Here is a 17,922-nt window from a genome sequence, read left to right as displayed (position 1 = left end):
CTGTATTCAGCGCGCACTTGAAAACTTCAGTGCGAGCGCGCTACACGCTAACCCTGACTGTGTGGGTGAACGGCGTCCAAACACCGCAAAAATATGCAACGAACGCTGCGCGCGTATTTCGCGTTATGCACCACTGGTCCCGCCTCCGCGGCGTCCGGCAGGCTAATTACGGTTTTAAAATGATTTTTTAATGCGCTGCATTCATAGTCATTGGCCGGTGTAGCGCAGCGGGCGGTTAATTTACTTTCCCGCTAATTAATGCAGTATGAGTGTTAATATCAGAAAAATATAGGTCAACTTACTCATTAACCCGGACACTATCGCACTTCCATATAAAACCCTTACGCCGGCTTTTAAAATTGCGCTATTACATAATTTACACTCCATTGCATTTTCTTGGGCTGCATTTTCCTGTTTAACGGTTGATATATTAATTTAATTTATTTATTGAATTTATCTTGGAGCACTTTTTTTTACAGTAATTAATTTTGGGATTCCAAGGGTTTTGTTACGCAATTGCGGGAACAGCGTATCCATAAAAATGTCGTATACAACGGTGAAGAATTTCGTCCTGATCCTCATGTTCTCCGCCGTCCACTCGCGGCCGGCCCGTTCCCGACGGCAGGTGGGATTGATGGGTGGCGCCATGGGGGCCATGGGAATGGGCGGAATGGGAGGGATGGGTGGAATGGGAGGGATGGGTGGAATGGGCGGGATGGGAGCACCCCCGATGCCCGGTATCCCCGGCGCCGGAGGGAGCGGGGGCATGAACAGCGGTAAGAATACTTTTCTTGAATGTACTTAATTCAATTTCGTGGGTGATGACGGCTTAGAACAATCGAAGACCTTGGTAACTGGAACGGAGAAGAGTTCCCTGTGAGCATTTGAACATGGGTCAGTCGATCATAAGGTATCTGTGTAAGCCGTTCAGAAGCGATGTGGATAGTACTTTCGGCCATGATTGGCCTCGGCTAGCTGTAACGAGCACTGCCTTATTTATAACGAAACCAAATTAAATAATACTATGAACGGAATATATATTATGATATAGATATTTATTTCACAGGTATGGCTGATATCGGAATTAACTTCGACGATTTCAAGGACGTAAGCAAAGTCAGCGAATTCCCCGGTAAGATAGCTACCCAGCTAAACCGATCCATGAATAGCAAAAGGTCACATGTTGATTAATGTGCGACAGGCATTAAGGATGTCAGCAACATGGCCGGCACGGGCGGTAGCAGCTTCGACAGTACGTTGTTCTGCCTCATTGACGATTCCCAACCGCGGTAATACCGTTTTCTTATGCCAGGTGTCGGTGCCGCTAGCGGCTTCGGCCAGACGAGCATGGCGGAAGTGGGCGCCAACACCATGTGGAAGGATTTCCAGGATATAATTAAATCCGTCGGCGGTTAGTGTCATTTCTGCATATTATTCTGCCTGCGTGCTGAGTCTAAGAAATCTAAGAAGCCTAAGAAACAGCCGAATTGATGTACCCTGTTGCAGCGGTCCGCACGCCGAGTCTGGAGACGATCGGGATCAAGATGTCGGACTTCCCCAGTCCGTCCGACTTCCAGCAGACCGGACAGTCGTCGGCGGCCGCCCCCATGATCAACAAGCAGGTCTCGGCCGGCTTCCACGTATGAACCGTGCTAAACACAGTATTACTGCAGTAAACTGCGAGCCGACTGATCCGGCTCGTTTCATTATAATTTCCGTCTTGCCAATGTTAACGTTGCACTGTTGTACAGTACAATTTTTCGTCACACTGCGCTCTCTTGTTTGTTTTACCTTCCGACGTGATTAACCAAAGAATTAATATGAACCGACAATAATTTTTATTGTACAGTGATTAATAATAATACAATAACGTAATGTATGTACATTAGTTTTAGTAATGTACTAATCGTAAAAGTAATTTACTGTAATGTACTGTAAGGCATAATCACAGTTTTATACGTAATAGTAATGTACAGTGTATAATATGTACATTACTTTTACAAGTTAGTACAGTAATGTAATGTATAGGTACAGTGTGTACATGCGAGGTCCAGATTTTCTAAACATTCAGTAATTAATTTCTCGATATCTAAATGTTTGGATACCTAATCATCTAAATATATTTTCACTCGGCCCAGAAAGAAAAGCTAAACGGCTCACAAAAATATTTATAACTGGCCGAACATAGCTGGGTACAGCTGCGCTTTTCTGCTTTTTAATTTTTTCGAGATATTTCTCCGCTAGGTTCTTTGGGTTGGGCTCCAATTTTTTGCGTTTTTAGGTTTTAAAATATTTTTTGCGTTTTCAGGTTTTTAAAATATTATCAAGTGCTGTATATTTTGTGGTTTTCTTTATTCTTCCATACCTCGAACACAACTGGTCGCGCGCTAGCGCGACCAATACTTGTAAAACTAACTGGTAAGTCAAAACGAATATCATCTATACCGGTAATTTTTTGTATTATAAACGTACATATAATTGCGGCGCACGCGTTAAAACGAAGTGCATGGGTACATGCAAAGTAATTTTAATAATGGGTGTGCATAACATCCTTAATAATAAAAGATTAAGAGGGGGTGCGGCCAGTGTGTTTGCGCTCCTCCTACGGACGATGTACTAGGCTAATCTCTGCTCTCTATATATCGTTTAATAGCCCTTATTCGGTAGAAGTGCACAATGTGAATCTAATTTGAAAAATAAATAAGTTTCCGAAGAAAATTTGGAAAACCCTACTATGCAACGTCTACGGAACACAGCGGCAACAGAGAAAAGAGAAATCATTAATTTTCTCAACTAGCTGCTGTTACGTAGCTGGCTCCCGAACCGGGATGCTCAATGTGAACGTAACAACCCAACCATGGGCTGGCGCAGTACGTACTGTCATGTGAAGTCATTATTCTACGGAGTGTGATGAACACAGGCAGTCAGGCACCATTTACTTTATATTGGCAATTTTTCACACTATTTTGCAAACCCAAAACCCTTTTTTGTTCTATGTATAATGTGCGTACTGTGTGGTTAATAAGGTTATATTATTATTGTAAGTGCTCTCCCATTGTTTACTTAATTTTTATTCATAACCGATTGATTGTGCATACCTAATTTTAGTAGCGGCTAGAATTACTTCACAAGGCATTGGTAATTGCCCCTCTGATCTCTATTGAGTCGAAGGCAGAGCCGAAAGCGACGCCAAGCAAGCGAGTCGCTGCATAAGGGTTCTGAAAAGTTGGAATTTCCTGGGTAACAGCTGAAAACTGAAGTGTAAGTAGGTAAGCAAACCATTTTAAAAGTCTACCACAAAAACAAGCCGAAACTCACCGCAAGTCGTAAATCGGCTCTACTTTCATTATATTTTCGGGTTCTTATTCTGTAAATTACATAGACGTGAAGTGAAAAACAATTTATAAAGGTTAAAAATTAAATAACGCCGGTAATCAAACGCATATTTTGTACAGGAGCAGATTTAATAATAAGCGATTTTAAAACCAGGTTACAATTAATAGAATAGTTTTGGGGTCGATTTAGCCATAATAAATAAAAGTAAGCTCGGGAAAAACTTTTAACCTTAATTATTTAACCTATTTTTTCCGCGCAATTTGCGCGGGTTCAACTAGTTATTAATAAAAGTAAACTCGGGAAAAACTTTTAACCTTAATTATTTAGCCTATTTTTTCCGCGCAATTTGCGCGGGTTCAACTAGTCCAAGAATAAAAATCACACGAATAACCGAAAGCAAGAAAACTACCTTTCCGCAAGTCATACATGGCCAAATCACAACAAGAACGTTTCCTCTATACAAGAACATTTCCTCTATACTGCCTTTCTCGCGAATAAAAATTTTATAGGCACTTAGTGTGATCAGTACCTGCACCTTTTAATCACTAAATAGTAATTTACCAAAAAAATGGATTTTTTTTTCAAACAGTTGCAAATCTTTTCTAAGCTCGACTTATTTTGAAATGATTTGATTTGAAGCTTGAAATATGAAACTTTTGAAATTGTGATAGCACTACAAAACAATGTTATTACGTAATAATAAACGATACCATTCGTGCTCCAAGATTAATTTTATGGCTGCGGCATTGTTACTCTGAGGAAGTTTCTACGTGTTGCGATAACATTACAGTAATCTTCTGATTTCTGAATAACTGAGACATAGATAACCGATAAACACTCAAATTCCGCGACCATAAACCGTATCCGGCATTCAGTACAAATCCACACAGAGAACGACGCATGTGAGTTCCGTCGCCGTCCTTCCATTTCCACCGTCACAGCACGGACCAATCGGTGGGAAACCGCCAACCCACCCATTGGAAATGGAAGTAGTGCAATGTGACGTCACGCACTGAGTCACGCCGCGCCGTCGCCGCTGCCACACGACTGGGTAATCGCCCGCCGCGCATGACTTGCTATTCCGGGGTTTTGTGCGGCGGTTTTTTTCCTCCGCGGTTGGTGCTTGTCGCATGCGTCCACGCCACATTCCCGCCGCACACATGATACACCGCGCCACCCTTGACAAAAACTCCCGCAGCCTGTTTTTCCATTAGCAGCGCAACCGCTCCACTCCTTGTACAGGCTGTATTCTGCATGCTGTCTGGCGCCTATATCAGTATAGCCGTGGCGACACTGCGCAGAGAGAGTGGTACACACTGAACAGAGAGACTGCGTATATCCGTATTCAAGTACGCCAGCCATTCCAGTCAGCTGAAACGGCTGTACACACACACACACGTACATCATACAGTTCTTTACCAGGAATCGAGCGCAGGCTTGTTTAGGGTTTCTGCATGCTGGTTTCTAACGCACTGGTCGACTCAAGAGCCCGCTGTATGAGCACTGTACTATACATACATCGCACTCCATTGATCAGCGATTCCGCGAAAAGCGCTGCCACACCGCATGTGCATGCTGCATGCTGTATACACAGTCTTTTCTGCACATTGCTGATTTAACAGCGAAATTATTAAATTTTCATCTTCCCGTGATTAATCATCCCGTCCTTGTTGATCCCGTTTAATCATTTCTCAGTCCCTTGCCGTTGTCGCCACGCCAGCAACACTGTGTTGGATGTTCGTTGATTTAAAATTCCCGTTGTATCGGATTGGTGTGCTTGTTAATGTTCCCTGGTTGAAAAATGAGCTGGCGCCGCAAAGGTCTCCTGCGCCATTCCCAATCCGCCGACCCCACGGGGGACGCCCCCTCCACCCGCCCCCCTCCGGGCGTCCACGTCAATCTCGACGTCCGCTACGAGGAGAACGCCGAGGAAATGGACTGGAACACGACCACCGCCCCCGGGGGGCGCCCCCCGGCCCCGCCGACCTACCGCCCGCTGTACTGGGGCACGGGCGAGGAGGAGACGGTGATTAAGCGGGAGGAGGGCCTCCCGCCCGTCGGCGCCGCTTATAACCCGCGGAAACGCCTGATGAAGATGGACGATCCCGCCTTCCTGCCGCCGCCCTTCGCCGCCCCCTCCGCCGAGGAGGACGAGGCGCGGGCGGCGGCCGCGGCGGTGCTGGCCAGCCGGCTGCAGTCGGAGGTGCTGGTGTACCCGCCCACGGTGTCCGTGACGCCCGGGATGACGTCGGGACTGTTCCGCTACGTGGCCAGTGGCGCGTCGGAGGCGGTGCGGATGGCGGCGATGGGGGGCGGGGGCGGGGTGCCGGCGGAGAAGCGCGGGGAGTTTATGGTGCCGCGCGACCGGCCCGCGCCCGCCGTGGATCCCGTGCCGGTGCGCTCGGCTAGCTGGTCGGTGCGGCAGGATCTCAGCGAGTATATGGCCGCTGCTTCAGGTATGTCCCCGATTTTTTGCCCGTTTTTCTTATATTTGGTTGTATTTTCTGGGATTTTGCTTCTATTTTTTTCTGAATTTTTATTGGATTTTTTCCCCAATTTTCTTAGAATTTTTGTTCTCCTGTTTGCATTTTACTGGATTTATTTCAGATTATTTCGGGTTTTGTTTCTGCGTAACTTACATTATTTCTGCCGTTTCATAGACAAAATTTTTTGGGTTTTAATTCCGCGGTTTGTGATTTTATGATGGTTTATTTTTCTTAGTTTTGGTGAAAATTATTATCGTTTTTTGAATAATTTTTTCTATTCACCCAAGTAAGACTGAGTTATTTTCTTTTACTTTCAAGCAAATTTGTTTCAGTAAGTTTGATGTTTTTTACTTAACGTTTTTCGAATTATTCTGAACTTTTGTTAAACAGATTTCGAAATATTTTTCACGTTCTGTTTCGAAATATTTTGAATTGTTTTTAATATTTATTTGGAGAATCTGTATGTGTTGAATGTGTATTTGGAGTACCTGGAACTGTTTTGATTACAGAGCGTTCTGGTTAATTTTCTTCCGGTAATCTGCTCCGCAAAATTGTCCAGTTTTTCCGGAATTTTCTTGTGCAATTTTCCCCCAGTGTTGCGCATTAAATGATAATGTTTCCGTCGTTAAAACCCAATATTTCGGTAATTTCTTACATCATCCCGTTGTTCCGTTCGATAAATCGATCCGCAGCAGCGAATCCCTCGGGGATTTGTTCAGCGAGTTGAACGGCGCGCGGAAGTAGGGCATTTTTTCCTCTTCGTGTCTGGTTTTGAGCAGCGGAATGATGATGCCTAACAATGACCTTGACAGAGTTAATTTAATTGCGTGTACTGTGTGTACAGGTGCAGCCGTTGCACAGTTTATAGGATTGCATATGCGAGGCCGTTTCAGAATGAACGGTTTCTCCGAATAGCCGCGGTAGAGTGTGTGTGAGCGTACTAATTTATTTTGGCCGATAATATGATGATATCGGCTCACTGCATTGGCCGATATCGGCTGTGATATTGCAGCTGTGTACATGTATGATACAGCCGCTGCGCAGCGTATGAGCGCGGATGATGCCGCGTTGAACACTATGACGTCACTTTGCTCCATATCGCTTATTACACAGTGCGTCTGGCGTGTCGTTCTCTCAAGATATTCACGGTTATTATTTACTTCCGCGAATAAACATAAATTAATTAAAATAAATGATTGATAAATTCAAAATTTTTTTCAGTTATGAAATTAAGTGGAATTGCTGATTTTCCTTAACATAAAACAAAGTTGCTCTTTGTTTGGCCCGCTCACTGGGCAGTGATTTAATGTGAACTGGGTCATCAGTTTTAAAAGCACAAATTGTATTATAAAGATTACTTGTCAACGCATTAGGCTGGAAATTTTGCTCTCGCTATATTTTTTGTCGCTTTCAGGGACATAGCTCCTAATGCAGCCGAGTGATTTCCTTCAGAGTAATTTGTATTGATATCGAAATCGTTTTTTTTTTGCCGAAAATTTATATTTCACGGAAATCTCCGAACTGGAAATTTAAAATGGAATAAATTCAGAGACTCCAGGCACTTGAAAAGTTGAAGCTATTGCAACCACTCAGTGTGGCAGGAGTGTGCGAATTTATCGTGAAAGTTGAAGAAAACAATTCCCACTCTCTTTCTGTGTAATTTTTAGTTTTTCGCCAAACAGAAATAATGTTTTTTAGCTTCGCAATTTCTGTTCGAATAACAAAAATATATCACAAGAAATTATTTATTAACAAACTTGGAAAAAAAGAATTACTATGATTTATTGTGAATCAGGCTGAGAAGATAATGCGCTCGCTTCTAACCAGATTGATGCAAAACCGACCGATTTGTGTTTAACAGAAGTACGGCGTTGATCGAACGTGAAATAATGCCAGTTTATTATGTGTGCCAAATTGTCGCAGCGGTAAAATTTGGCCAGAAATTGCTACGCAGCGTTGGCGCAGCGATTTCTGTCACTTGAAAAACTGGCAACATTTTGCCGACGTGGTACCGGCAAACTGGCGGCAATTAAATGACGCAGGCCGGGCGTTTCCCGAGTGTGAATGTGCTTCAGCAGGCGGAAAATACTGTCGGGGCTGGTCCGTAGGTTTTCGCTTAGCGCCGGTGAATTTTTCATACCCGGTTGCAAAGCGGGAGAAATCATTCTACCAGCGAGCGGCCCCGCGCGTTTACACGGTGGAAAATTCGAGAAAACTGCCACGGTGAGAAAAATCCGCGTCGCACGTGATGCTGACGCAACCGCCGTGAGCAGACACCGAGAGTAGGCTAGTTTCGCGTGACGTCATGGGCGCCGCGCAAGAGGCTTTTCGGCGGTGTTGTGATGGGATGTTTTGCAATTTTACGGGAAAGCGTAGGTTGCGAGGAATTGCAGCCGGCAGTTGGTGACGCCACGGCATAATGTTCAGCGTGTTTTTTTAATTTCCGGGCGGCAGTAAATAAGGGGATTACTGGGCGCGCGCGGCAAGAGGTTTACATGGAGAAATTATTTCGGCTTATGCGGTTCAATGGATGCCTTGTCTCACCAAGCACGCACCGCGTGTCTCGGGTGCAACGTCTTTTTCGACAATTTCGTCAACAATTTTGTCACTGGCAAAATTTGTGTGCTGGAAGACATTTACAAGGATTCTGTTCAATTAAGGATAGTGCTTTACTGACCCTGCTTTTAATCGTTCGGAATTTTTTTATTACGGGTTGGAATTTATTTCATAGATTCATCTAAACCCGTTCACAGATTTTATTTATTATCATTTTTCTTTATTTCGAAAATTTTGTAGATAATGATTGATGTGAACGGGAAAACACATAAATTCCAGAAAAATAATTTCTTTAAAATTGCTATTCGTAGTTCCAGCGACAATTACAGTACAGTGGGAGATTAATGATAACCATGTCATAGATAATAATGACCGGTATTTCTGGCTGTGCCAGTTTATATATTGCGCGAGATACAGGTGCCATTTACCGTTCAAACATTTCAGATTTCTGGCTTTCAATCAAATCATTTCAAACTTGAAATGGAAAACATCTTTTTTGAATTTCTTATTTTATTTGCAGTTATTTTGAAACGGTCGAAAACTGTTGATGTTTAATCCTCCTTATGTAGCAGTAATGCTGGTTATTTTCAGTTTGTTATTTATTTAGTCTGAACTTTAAAGAATCGGTCATGCCGCATTTGTTTATTTTAAGTCACCTTCCCTCTCAGTTGCCCGGGAAATATTTTCAACCCTATTGGAAACCCCACCGGGAATTATTCCGTCTATTTATTCAGTGAATAATCATAGAAGTATTATTCATTAAAATAAGAGGGACAAGATAACCAGCGATGCGGCCGATTGCCGATTTCTTTCGCAGAAGATCAGCGATCGGAAGCACGGCTAAATAGGGTGGCAATAACATTAGCCGGCCGCGTGTTCGCTGTATTTAGTGAGACAAGCACATCCGCTTGGCACCGGCATCTACCTGCCGTTGTTCCCTTTCATCGGCGCGGTGCGTTGAGCCGGCCCTCTGACAGCCTATTGATCAGCAGAACACTGCGGCTCAGATTATTCCGCTGCTGTTTAGTGTTTTCCAATGACGGTGCGGTGTGTGTGCCTCCATGGTATGAGCGCCCGCGGGCTTGTTTATTGCACCGTGTGCCGCGCCGAATAAGGGCGCAGTACCGGCTTTCCAATTTAAATTCTATTAACAACCTCGGCACCAACAAATAAACAGCTTGAAGAAATAAAGAAAGTAAAAAAGAATTCTGATTACTAACTATAAACCAGTAGTCTGAGTATTTAATCGACGTATTTTATTAAGTGTAGCTTAGTTTTAGTAAATATCGTTTTAATAAAAAATTGGATTTATATTTAAATATAGCGATAAATATAGTATAATAAACATAATCTGGTTTTAATAAGTATATTTGTTAATAAATATAATTATATGTTCTAAAAAACTAATAATCAATATGAGATAGTCTTAATAAATGTATGTGTTTTAATAAATATATATGTTTTAACAAATATAGCTTATTAAATATCGTTTTAATAAAGAATTCCGCTTGCTAATTACGAACCAACAGAACCGTTTAATTGAGTATTTACTCGATTTGTTTTAATGATTATCGCTAAAAAGGTATTTGAAAAAAGGCGCAGGGCTTATGGAACACGTAAACTGGCATTAAATCCGATCGATTTCTGTATCTATTTATTTGATAATAATTCGAGAAAATGAATTTTTCATATTCGACCGTTGCAAAATTCTCGAAGCCCGGTTTGCTTTTGAAGGTTGAAATGTGAAACGCTTGAAATTGTGGCGCGTTCTTATATAAAAATAATCATCTAGTAATCATAATATTATAGTACTAGATTTTGCCGGTCACTGATTTCCCGGCATTTACCCAGGAATTAGTCCCGTGCCGGTATTCTGGCAAAATTCCTATTACATCAGTTACGCGTGATTATCCCAAGTACGGGCACGTTCCGACGACGCCTAGCCGCTAATGATTCGAAATCACTATAATTACGCTGTATGGGATAACGATAACGAGAGATAGTGCGTCAGCTGATATACGGTGTAATTGTGTTGATGGACAGCCGCCGCACGTGACCGCTCCAAGACCCACCCGCAGATCGTCAAGCGGCCGCGCGTGGCCGGCGCCACCGGCGTCCAGGAGTCGGTCATCCAGTCGACGGGCGGCCGCCCCGGTGCGGGCGGCCTTCTGCCGGATTACGTCCTGGCCACGCCCGGCTCCCCCTCCTCCAGCCTCTCCACCTCCAGCGTGGGGCGCCGCGGCGGCGCCACCGTCTACCGCAATACCGGCATGGATTCCGGCGGTGCGTAGTTGACGATGGAATTATTTCGAGAAATCATGAGAAAACGGGAAAATATAAGAAAGCATAAGAAAACATAAGAAATGGGAGAAAAATCAGTATAAATTTTTAGGATAGCCTGTGTATTTTAAGTCTACAAAATATTTTTTTAAAAAATGAACCACTTAGAATATTCTGCATGGCTACTTCTACAAAACTAGACAGTTAAGTAAAAAAATATTTTCAAAATAATTAAGTTTGTTACTAAATAATTGTTTTCAGAACAATTTAAAATTTGAAGATACATTTTATAAAATCAAGAAAACAACTAAGAAATAAATGTTAGTAAGAAAATGTGTTGGAAATGTTAATAAAATTTTATAAAATCTAAAAAACAATTAACAAATAAAATCGTAATAATAAAATGTTTTGGAAACGATAATAAAATTTTATAAAATCAAGAAGACAATTTAAAAAAAATGTTAATAGTAAAATGTTTTGGAAATGCTAATAAAATTTTTTTAAAATCAAGAAAACAGTTAACAAATAAATTTTAATAATAAAATGTTTTGAAAATTTTATTAAAATTTTAAAAAATCAGGAAAACATTTGAGAAATAAATGGTGATAACAAAATGTTTTGGAAAGGGTAATAAAATTTTATAAAATCAAGAAAGCAATTTTGAAATAAATCTTAAATGTTAAACTGTTTTAAAATTAATAATAAAATGTTATCCAAACGTTTGTTTAGATTTTTTATAAATTTAATTTAACAATTAATCTAATTTTGGGAACAGGATGCGGTGCAGAGCAGGAAGAGATGGAGAGCGAGCCGGAGTACAGCACCCTGGTGCATCCCTCAGTGGAGCTGCTGTCGCGCATGTCCTCGACGACGTCCACCTCCTCCTTCTCCAGTCCGCGGCCGCTGCACTACGCCCAGTCCACCTCGACGTCGCTGCCGCGCTACACGCGCCAGCCGCAGCCCCACCTGGAGCTGGACGAGGCCGGCGGCGAGCGCGACTGCCTGTCGCCGGTGCTGTCCGACTACGGCGGCGCCTCCGCCTCCGCCCATCCCCGCATGGAGTCCATCAAGGTGGAGGCCGGCACGCGCCGCCCCTCCTCCTGCCCCAACAACCCCGCCTCGCCACATTCCCCGGTACGCAAACAAATCGCCGCATGCGGAATTGTATTATATAATATTCTAAAATAATAGTTAATAAGAATACAAGACAGAAACATTTCGAAAAAAATGATACATAATTTCAATAATAATTTAAAAAGGAAGAATTATTAATAATACCAAATGAAATTAAAAAGGCAACATTAAATTACTGGCAGTATTTAAAGAACAGCCGAAGAAAATTCAGCTAAGCATAAAACGGTATTCATGGACGTTAATAAATTGAATAATATTAATTATATTAAATCAGTATCTGTAATATTTTCGCAAAAATAGCCGAAAAATTCGGCCATACATAAATCGTCTGTAGTAGATTAATTAAATGCTGTATAATAAATTATTCTTTCATATTATTTAAATTATACTAAATAAATTTAGAAATAAAGTAAATATATTGAGGAATAGAAACAACAAAATAATTATAATTCCTGCCTGAACAAAAATAGCCGAAGAAATCATCCATGAATACTTCTATAACGGTAAATAAATACTATTGAATATATTACAATATGATTATAATAAATTATTTATTGTTGTCTAAATTATAATAAATAAATTCACCGAAACGTTAGATTGAATAATAACTAATTTAGATTACAATTCTTGTACAAATAATCGCCAAAGAAATCAGCCCGAATAAAACGGTAATTTATGGATGCTTGCAGTTATTGCGCACAGCCAGCGTGTACGACACCCTCTCCCCCGGTGGCGGGGGCGGGGAGCGGCCCCGTAGCCGCCTCCTGGAGTCCACCTCGTCCCCGCACCGCCGCCCACCCGACCACCCCTACTGGACGGCCTCCGCCACGGGGGGCGGCCGGCCGACCACCTCCGGCGGCGAGGAGGTGTGGGAGACCAGCGTCACCACTAGCAGCCCGCGCCCGCCTTCGGGCGGCGGCGCCACCCCGCGGAATTCCAGTGAGAAGGAGGCGTACATCGCCATCGACCACCAGGCGGAGGAGGACGGCAGTATGCCGCTGCACATTGACGTGCAGGCGCAGGACGGCTCGGGGATCTGTCTGAAGATTATCCGGCAGCCGGAGAGTCATTATCGGCCGCGGTATCAGAAGGAGGGGAGTCGCGGGTGTGTCAAGGATAGCACGGGACGCTTCCCGCTGTCCGTGCAGGTGCGGTGATTTTTAATTAGCAGTTTAATTTTTATTTAGAATTTTTACGATTTGTTTCCTGCGAATTTATGAAGGAATTTTTAATTACGAACTGAAATGATTTATTTAGAAATTTACGAAATTCCTTTTGTGAATTTTAGGAAGGCACAGTATTTTTACTTATGCAATTATGTTTTATTAGATTTTTTAATTTTACGAATTGTTTCTTGGAATTTAAGAAGACATTTATGATTGAGATTTTATGTTTTATTTAGTAATTTTACAAACCCTTGTTAGTGAATTTAATAAACGTATTGTTTTACGAATTTATCTTTTATTTAGCTGTTTTACGAGTTTGTTTGTGAATTTCCGTAGATACTGTTTATTGGCGAATTTAAGTTTTATTTCGAATTTTTACGATTTTTTTTCGGATTTAACAAGTATTTGTAATTACGCGGGTTTATTATTTATAAGTTCACGAATATGTTTTTCATATGTTTTTCTGAATTTCTCTACTTAATAATTTTCAGAATTTTTTTTACAAATTTAGAAAGCTATTTTTAATTGGGAATTTACGAATTTTTATTTTTTCTCCCGTATTAACAGTGGATTTATTAGTGATTTTTAAATAGGTTTTCAGGTCAACGCTTTACAGTGTTAGCTCTTCGATAACGAATTAACGCTAGTAATTTATGAGTTTGGTTGCGATTTTTTTGGTTGACAGTATTTCGAGTTTCCGACGGCGAATATTAATATTTTAATTCGAATGTACTCATTGATTTTTAACGCTGTTAATTGTAAATTTAATAGGATATTTTTAATTATGAATTTATTTGATACTTACCAGCGCTGTGTTTGCGACTTTGGTAGAGGATTTCCAGAGGATTTATTATCCGTTATTTTACGCACTAATAATACGAATTTAGTTGCGAATGAATTTTTATTTACAAGTCGTATTTATTTTGTTTTTATTAGTTCTTAACGCTCTGATGACGACCGGCGAATTTCTTAATTTGTGATAGTCTAACTGTGAATTTATTTATCGATTATTTAACGTTTAATTTGGAATTTATTTATCCTGTTGTGTTGGATAGCTGGTGAACTGGGAAGGGGAGCAGCGCGGCGGGAAGGCGGTGCTGCAGGTGTTCATCGGGTCGGAGACGGATCCGGTGCGCGTCCATCCCTGGTATCGCGTCTGCATCGTGGGCGGTCGCACCAGTAGTCAGGCGCGCATCGTCAACCTCGACGCCCACACCACCGCCCTCGAGATGGACGTCCCGCCCGGCTGCAAGGGCCTCGTCAAGTACGTCACCTACCGCTTCGCTTCGCAGCATTATGTACAGTAACAAAATATATATAAAATTATGATATAAATAAAGTTTGGTAATAAAATAAAATATTATTCGTATTAAAAAGGAAAGGAAATTCGGAGTAAATCCGGGTTAAATTCGCGTTTTATCAAAAAGTTTCGCCTTTAAAATAAAACATTTTTCGTAATAAAAAGGAAAGGAAATTCGGAAAAATTAAAAATCCGGGTTAAATTTGCCTTTAATTAGAAAATTTCCTATTATAATAAAATATTATTCGTATGAAAAGGAAAAGAAATTTGAAAGAAATCTGGAATAAATTCGCCTTTTATTAAAAAGAAATTGTACTATAATAAAATATTATTCGTATTAAATGGAAACGGAATTCAGGAGAAATATGTTTGATCTGGAAAAAAATGCTTAATAAAATGAAATAAAAGTCGGATAAATACATCTTAGTTGTGGATAGAATTCGTGAATAAAACTGATAAAAGGGGAATAAATGTGTGATGATTGTGGTGGGTGCAGCATCAACTGTCTGGGCATCGTCAAGCTGCGCAACTCGGACCTGGAGCACAGCGGCAGCTCGCAGAAGAAGGACGCGCTGAACCGGCGCAAATGGACGGCCGACGTGCGCCTCGTCTTCCGCGCCATCATGACCGACTCCGACCAGGTCACGCACACCGCCCAGGCCGTCTCCAGCGTCATCTCCTGCAGTACGTCCCTCTTCCTCACTGTCCCATATCCAGAAAATTAATTAATAATAAGACATATTCATTTGTAGTATTTTTAAGTGTTTCTTCCTAAGTATTTGTTAAAATTAGCTTAATTAACAATTTATTTATTGTTACAGTATTATTCAGTTAATTAAATTTAATAAAAATTATTATTTTCATGATTTATTTACACAATTTAATTAATAAATAATACTTAATAATTTGTATTATTTTTTAGGTGTTTCTTAAATTATTTGCTTGAAATTAGCTAACACACCGAATAGTTATTCATTAATAAAATATTATTTAATAAATTAAAGTTAATAAAAATGTAATTCATTATTGATTAATAAGTAATTAACAAAAATTAGTTAATAAAGAATAATTAATAAATATTTTTTTTCTTGCTACTAATTTAGTAAATGATTTATTCGTTTAATGTCATTTTTTTTTTGTTGTGATTTATTATATCTTTTAGCGCCTTCCTCCGGCGTCCCGCAGATCCAGTACACCTCGCTGACGCAGTCGCCGGCCTGTGGCGGCGTGGAGATTGTCGTCATCGGACGCAATCTGGTCAAGGGATCCACGCGACTGTTCGTGCAGGAAGTGGCCGATGTCGCCGGTACGAGTATTTTATATTGGGCATTCCTTAGAAATTTTACGGATTTATTTGTACGAATCCATTATTTATTGACATTTACTGGCTAATTAAATACAAAAATAATTAATTAAAGAAATTACGACATGAGTCAACCAGATTCCGAGGTAAATTAGTTAATTTACTTATTTATTACATAAAAAACGATTAATCTGGTTAATTAAATCAAATATACATATATGTCAAATATAGAAATTTAAATCAAATCAAATATCATCGCATAGTAATTAAAAATTACAAAATAAATTACTGATTCAATAAGCAAATAAATTAATATAATAATTATTTACTGAGCCCGTAAATTACAGAGTAATTTGAAAATTACAAAATAAATTATTGATTAAATAAATAAATGAATTAATTAATATAATAATTATTTATTGAGCCCGTGAAATGCGAAATAATGTAAAGCGGTTGTATTTTGCACTTGCGCAGGGCGGGAGAAGTTGGTGTGGCAGGAGGCGGTGCAGCTGATGCCCAACTTCTTCACGCAGGTCCACCTGGTGGCCAAGATCCCGCCCTACCGCCTGGCCGTCATCCACGAGCCCGTCCCGGTCTCCCTCGTGCTCAAGAACAACAAGAAGTGCAGCCAGGCCTTCCCCTTTCTCTACGTCCCAGGTGGGTTAGACAAATCAGGCAAAAATTTATTTAATAGAGAATTAAAACAGAATTGTTCCTAATAAAATAAAAATTCTTATGGAATCAAATTGTAAAATTAATACTAAAATATACAAATAGAATAAACGGAAAATAAATTAAATCTACAGAAGAAACTGATTGCAAAACTTGAAATTCCTAAAAGAAATTCTTGATTGCAAAACTTGAAATTCCTGAAAAATAAAGCAAGTTAAAGAAATACTCGTAATTAAAATGTACATAAAAAATTAATTTCTATATTAAAATGGATAAAAATAAAATCGTAAGTAAAAAATCGGAAAAATCGCATTATGGATGAAAATTCGTACTAAATTAAGAAAAAAAGCCAAGGCATCCAAGAAATTCAGTAACCGGTGAATTTTCTCCACAGTGCACAGTCCGACGCTCCCGCCGGCCCCCCTCCCCAGTAAACCGCCCCCCGCGGCGGCGGCGGCGGCGGTGGCGGCGCCCCTCAAACCGGCCCGCCACGTGTCCATCCAATGCGTGCTCCCCCTGGAGGCCCCCCCGCCGCCCCTCCCCCTCCTGTGGCCGCCCCTCAGCGTCCCCGTCAGCCTGGCGCTCCCCCTCACCACCCCGCCCCTCCGGCCCGACGCCAAGGACGACGCCGCCCTCGTCACCCTGGCGCCCCTCTTCCCCCTGTCCGCCCACGACCTAGCCTTCCTGGCGGCGTGCGGACTGGAGGTGGACGGGCGCGTGGTGCAGCCGGAGACGGCGGGGGTCACCGAGCAGTGGACGGTGGGGGGCGGGGCCCCGGTCGCCCCCCGGCGGCGGTTGAAAGTGCGGCCGGGCGCGTCGCTGGCGTTCCAGTGGAGTAAGGCCCGCCGCCCGCCCTGACGGGGGGCGGGGTGGGGGTGGTTGGAAATTTTATTCTTTTAGAGAGGTTTTTTTTTGCACAGGGGTGGTTTTTTTTTGTTTATTTTGTTACTTTTTTGAGGAATATAAAAGGGGGGTGGATAGAGTTTATATTGCGTTTTATTAGTATGGTTTACATGTTTTTGATTGTTTTTCTTCTTTTTACCATTTTTGGCGGGATGTTTGTTGTTATTTCCGGGAAATAAATTGGGCGTATATGCGGGACAGTCGAGACGAAGCACCTTTATCACGAATTATACATTCTGGCAAAAACGTCCGGATACGAATTTACGGTCAGGTAGAAACCTCCGGATGTGAATTGTGCAATGTACACTCATTCGAAAAATGTCCGGCTATATTATTAGAAAGTAAAATTTAGAAATAATTATCAAAAAATTCGAGGACGGTTACAAAAAAGAAAGAAGAAGAAGAAAATTCTTTTTATTTATAAGCTTTTGCGTGCAGAATTTGAAGAAGATCGGTCCATAATGATACGTTTTGGTACATGAGCGTTTCTCAGCAATCTGTCACTTTATTTTGTATTCGATTAGTCACCCACGTATTTAGATTTCACGAGGGCACAGAAATATTTTTTTTAAAATACAAAAATTTCTTTTAAAAAGTACGAAAGCACAATTTGGAAATTTTGAACCTTAATGAAATTTAATTTTTTTACCTATTTCATATATATGTTTTTTTCATTTTTCATATATTTTTCACATTTTTTCACATTTCCACAAATTTCACCACAATTAAGGTTTACGCATGGAATTCATGAATGTACTCCGGTAAGGTTGTCATCACGTCATCACA

The 17,922-nt window shown here is 41.0% G+C and overlaps 2 protein-coding genes across 3 annotated transcripts; both read left to right on the top strand.

The window, feature by feature from the left end:
- Positions 1-351: 351 nt before the first annotated feature.
- LOC129601486 (PE-PGRS family protein PE_PGRS47-like) lies at positions 352-1,835 on the top strand. The gene is made up of 5 exons (XM_055500313.1): positions 352-776; positions 1,067-1,132; positions 1,202-1,252; positions 1,313-1,411; positions 1,507-1,835. Exons 1-5 carry the CDS (start codon positions 542-544, stop codon positions 1,644-1,646), a joined length of 591 nt encoding a protein of 196 aa, XP_055356288.1. The 5' UTR covers positions 352-541; the 3' UTR covers positions 1,647-1,835.
- A 2,447-nt stretch (positions 1,836-4,282) lies between these two features.
- On the top strand, positions 4,283-17,329 carry LOC129601483 (nuclear factor of activated T-cells, cytoplasmic 1-like). 2 transcript variants are annotated; one of them, XM_055500307.1, is made up of 9 exons: positions 4,284-5,792; positions 10,422-10,661; positions 11,434-11,792; positions 12,482-12,940; positions 14,014-14,222; positions 14,755-14,942; positions 15,421-15,564; positions 16,036-16,218; positions 16,628-17,329. In XM_055500307.1, the coding sequence occupies exons 1-9, from the start codon at positions 5,138-5,140 to the stop codon at positions 17,089-17,091; spliced, it is 2,901 nt and encodes a 966-aa protein (XP_055356282.1). In that variant the 5' UTR covers positions 4,284-5,137; the 3' UTR covers positions 17,092-17,329. The 2 variants fall into 2 exon arrangements, with proteins under 2 accessions (XP_055356283.1, XP_055356282.1); XM_055500308.1 differs by lacking the exon at positions 10,422-10,661 and having other exon boundaries at positions 4,283-5,792.
- Positions 17,330-17,922: the final 593 nt, after the last annotated feature.

Source organism: Paramacrobiotus metropolitanus, unplaced genomic scaffold (genome assembly GCF_019649055.1).
Source record: "Paramacrobiotus metropolitanus isolate TYO unplaced genomic scaffold, Prichtersi_v1.0 Parri_scaffold0000240, whole genome shotgun sequence".
Taxonomy (NCBI): domain Eukaryota; kingdom Metazoa; phylum Tardigrada; class Eutardigrada; order Parachela; family Macrobiotidae; genus Paramacrobiotus; species Paramacrobiotus metropolitanus.
This window is presented reverse-complemented; position numbering and strand designations above follow the sequence as displayed.

What these genes read in the sequence shown, in the direction of transcription:
- LOC129601486 (XM_055500313.1), top strand. Translation starts at nt 542, where the DNA reads ATGTCGTATACAACGGTGAAGAATTTCGTCCTGATCCTCATGTTCTCC. An exon ending in GAGCGGGGGCATGAACAGCG is followed by an intron (nt 777 to 1,066) that starts GTAAGAATACTT and finishes TTTATTTCACAG; the next exon opens with GTATGGCTGATATCGGAATT. An exon ending in GGGCGGTAGCAGCTTCGACA is followed by an intron (nt 1,253 to 1,312) that starts GTACGTTGTTCT and finishes TTCTTATGCCAG; the next exon opens with GTGTCGGTGCCGCTAGCGGC.
- LOC129601483 (XM_055500307.1), top strand. Translation starts at nt 5,138, where the DNA reads ATGAGCTGGCGCCGCAAAGGTCTCCTGCGCCATTCCCAATCCGCCGAC. An exon ending in CTCCAGCGTCATCTCCTGCA is followed by an intron (nt 14,943 to 15,420) that starts GTACGTCCCTCT and finishes TATATCTTTTAG; the next exon opens with CGCCTTCCTCCGGCGTCCCG. An exon ending in GGAAGTGGCCGATGTCGCCG is followed by an intron (nt 15,565 to 16,035) that starts GTACGAGTATTT and finishes GCACTTGCGCAG; the next exon opens with GGCGGGAGAAGTTGGTGTGG.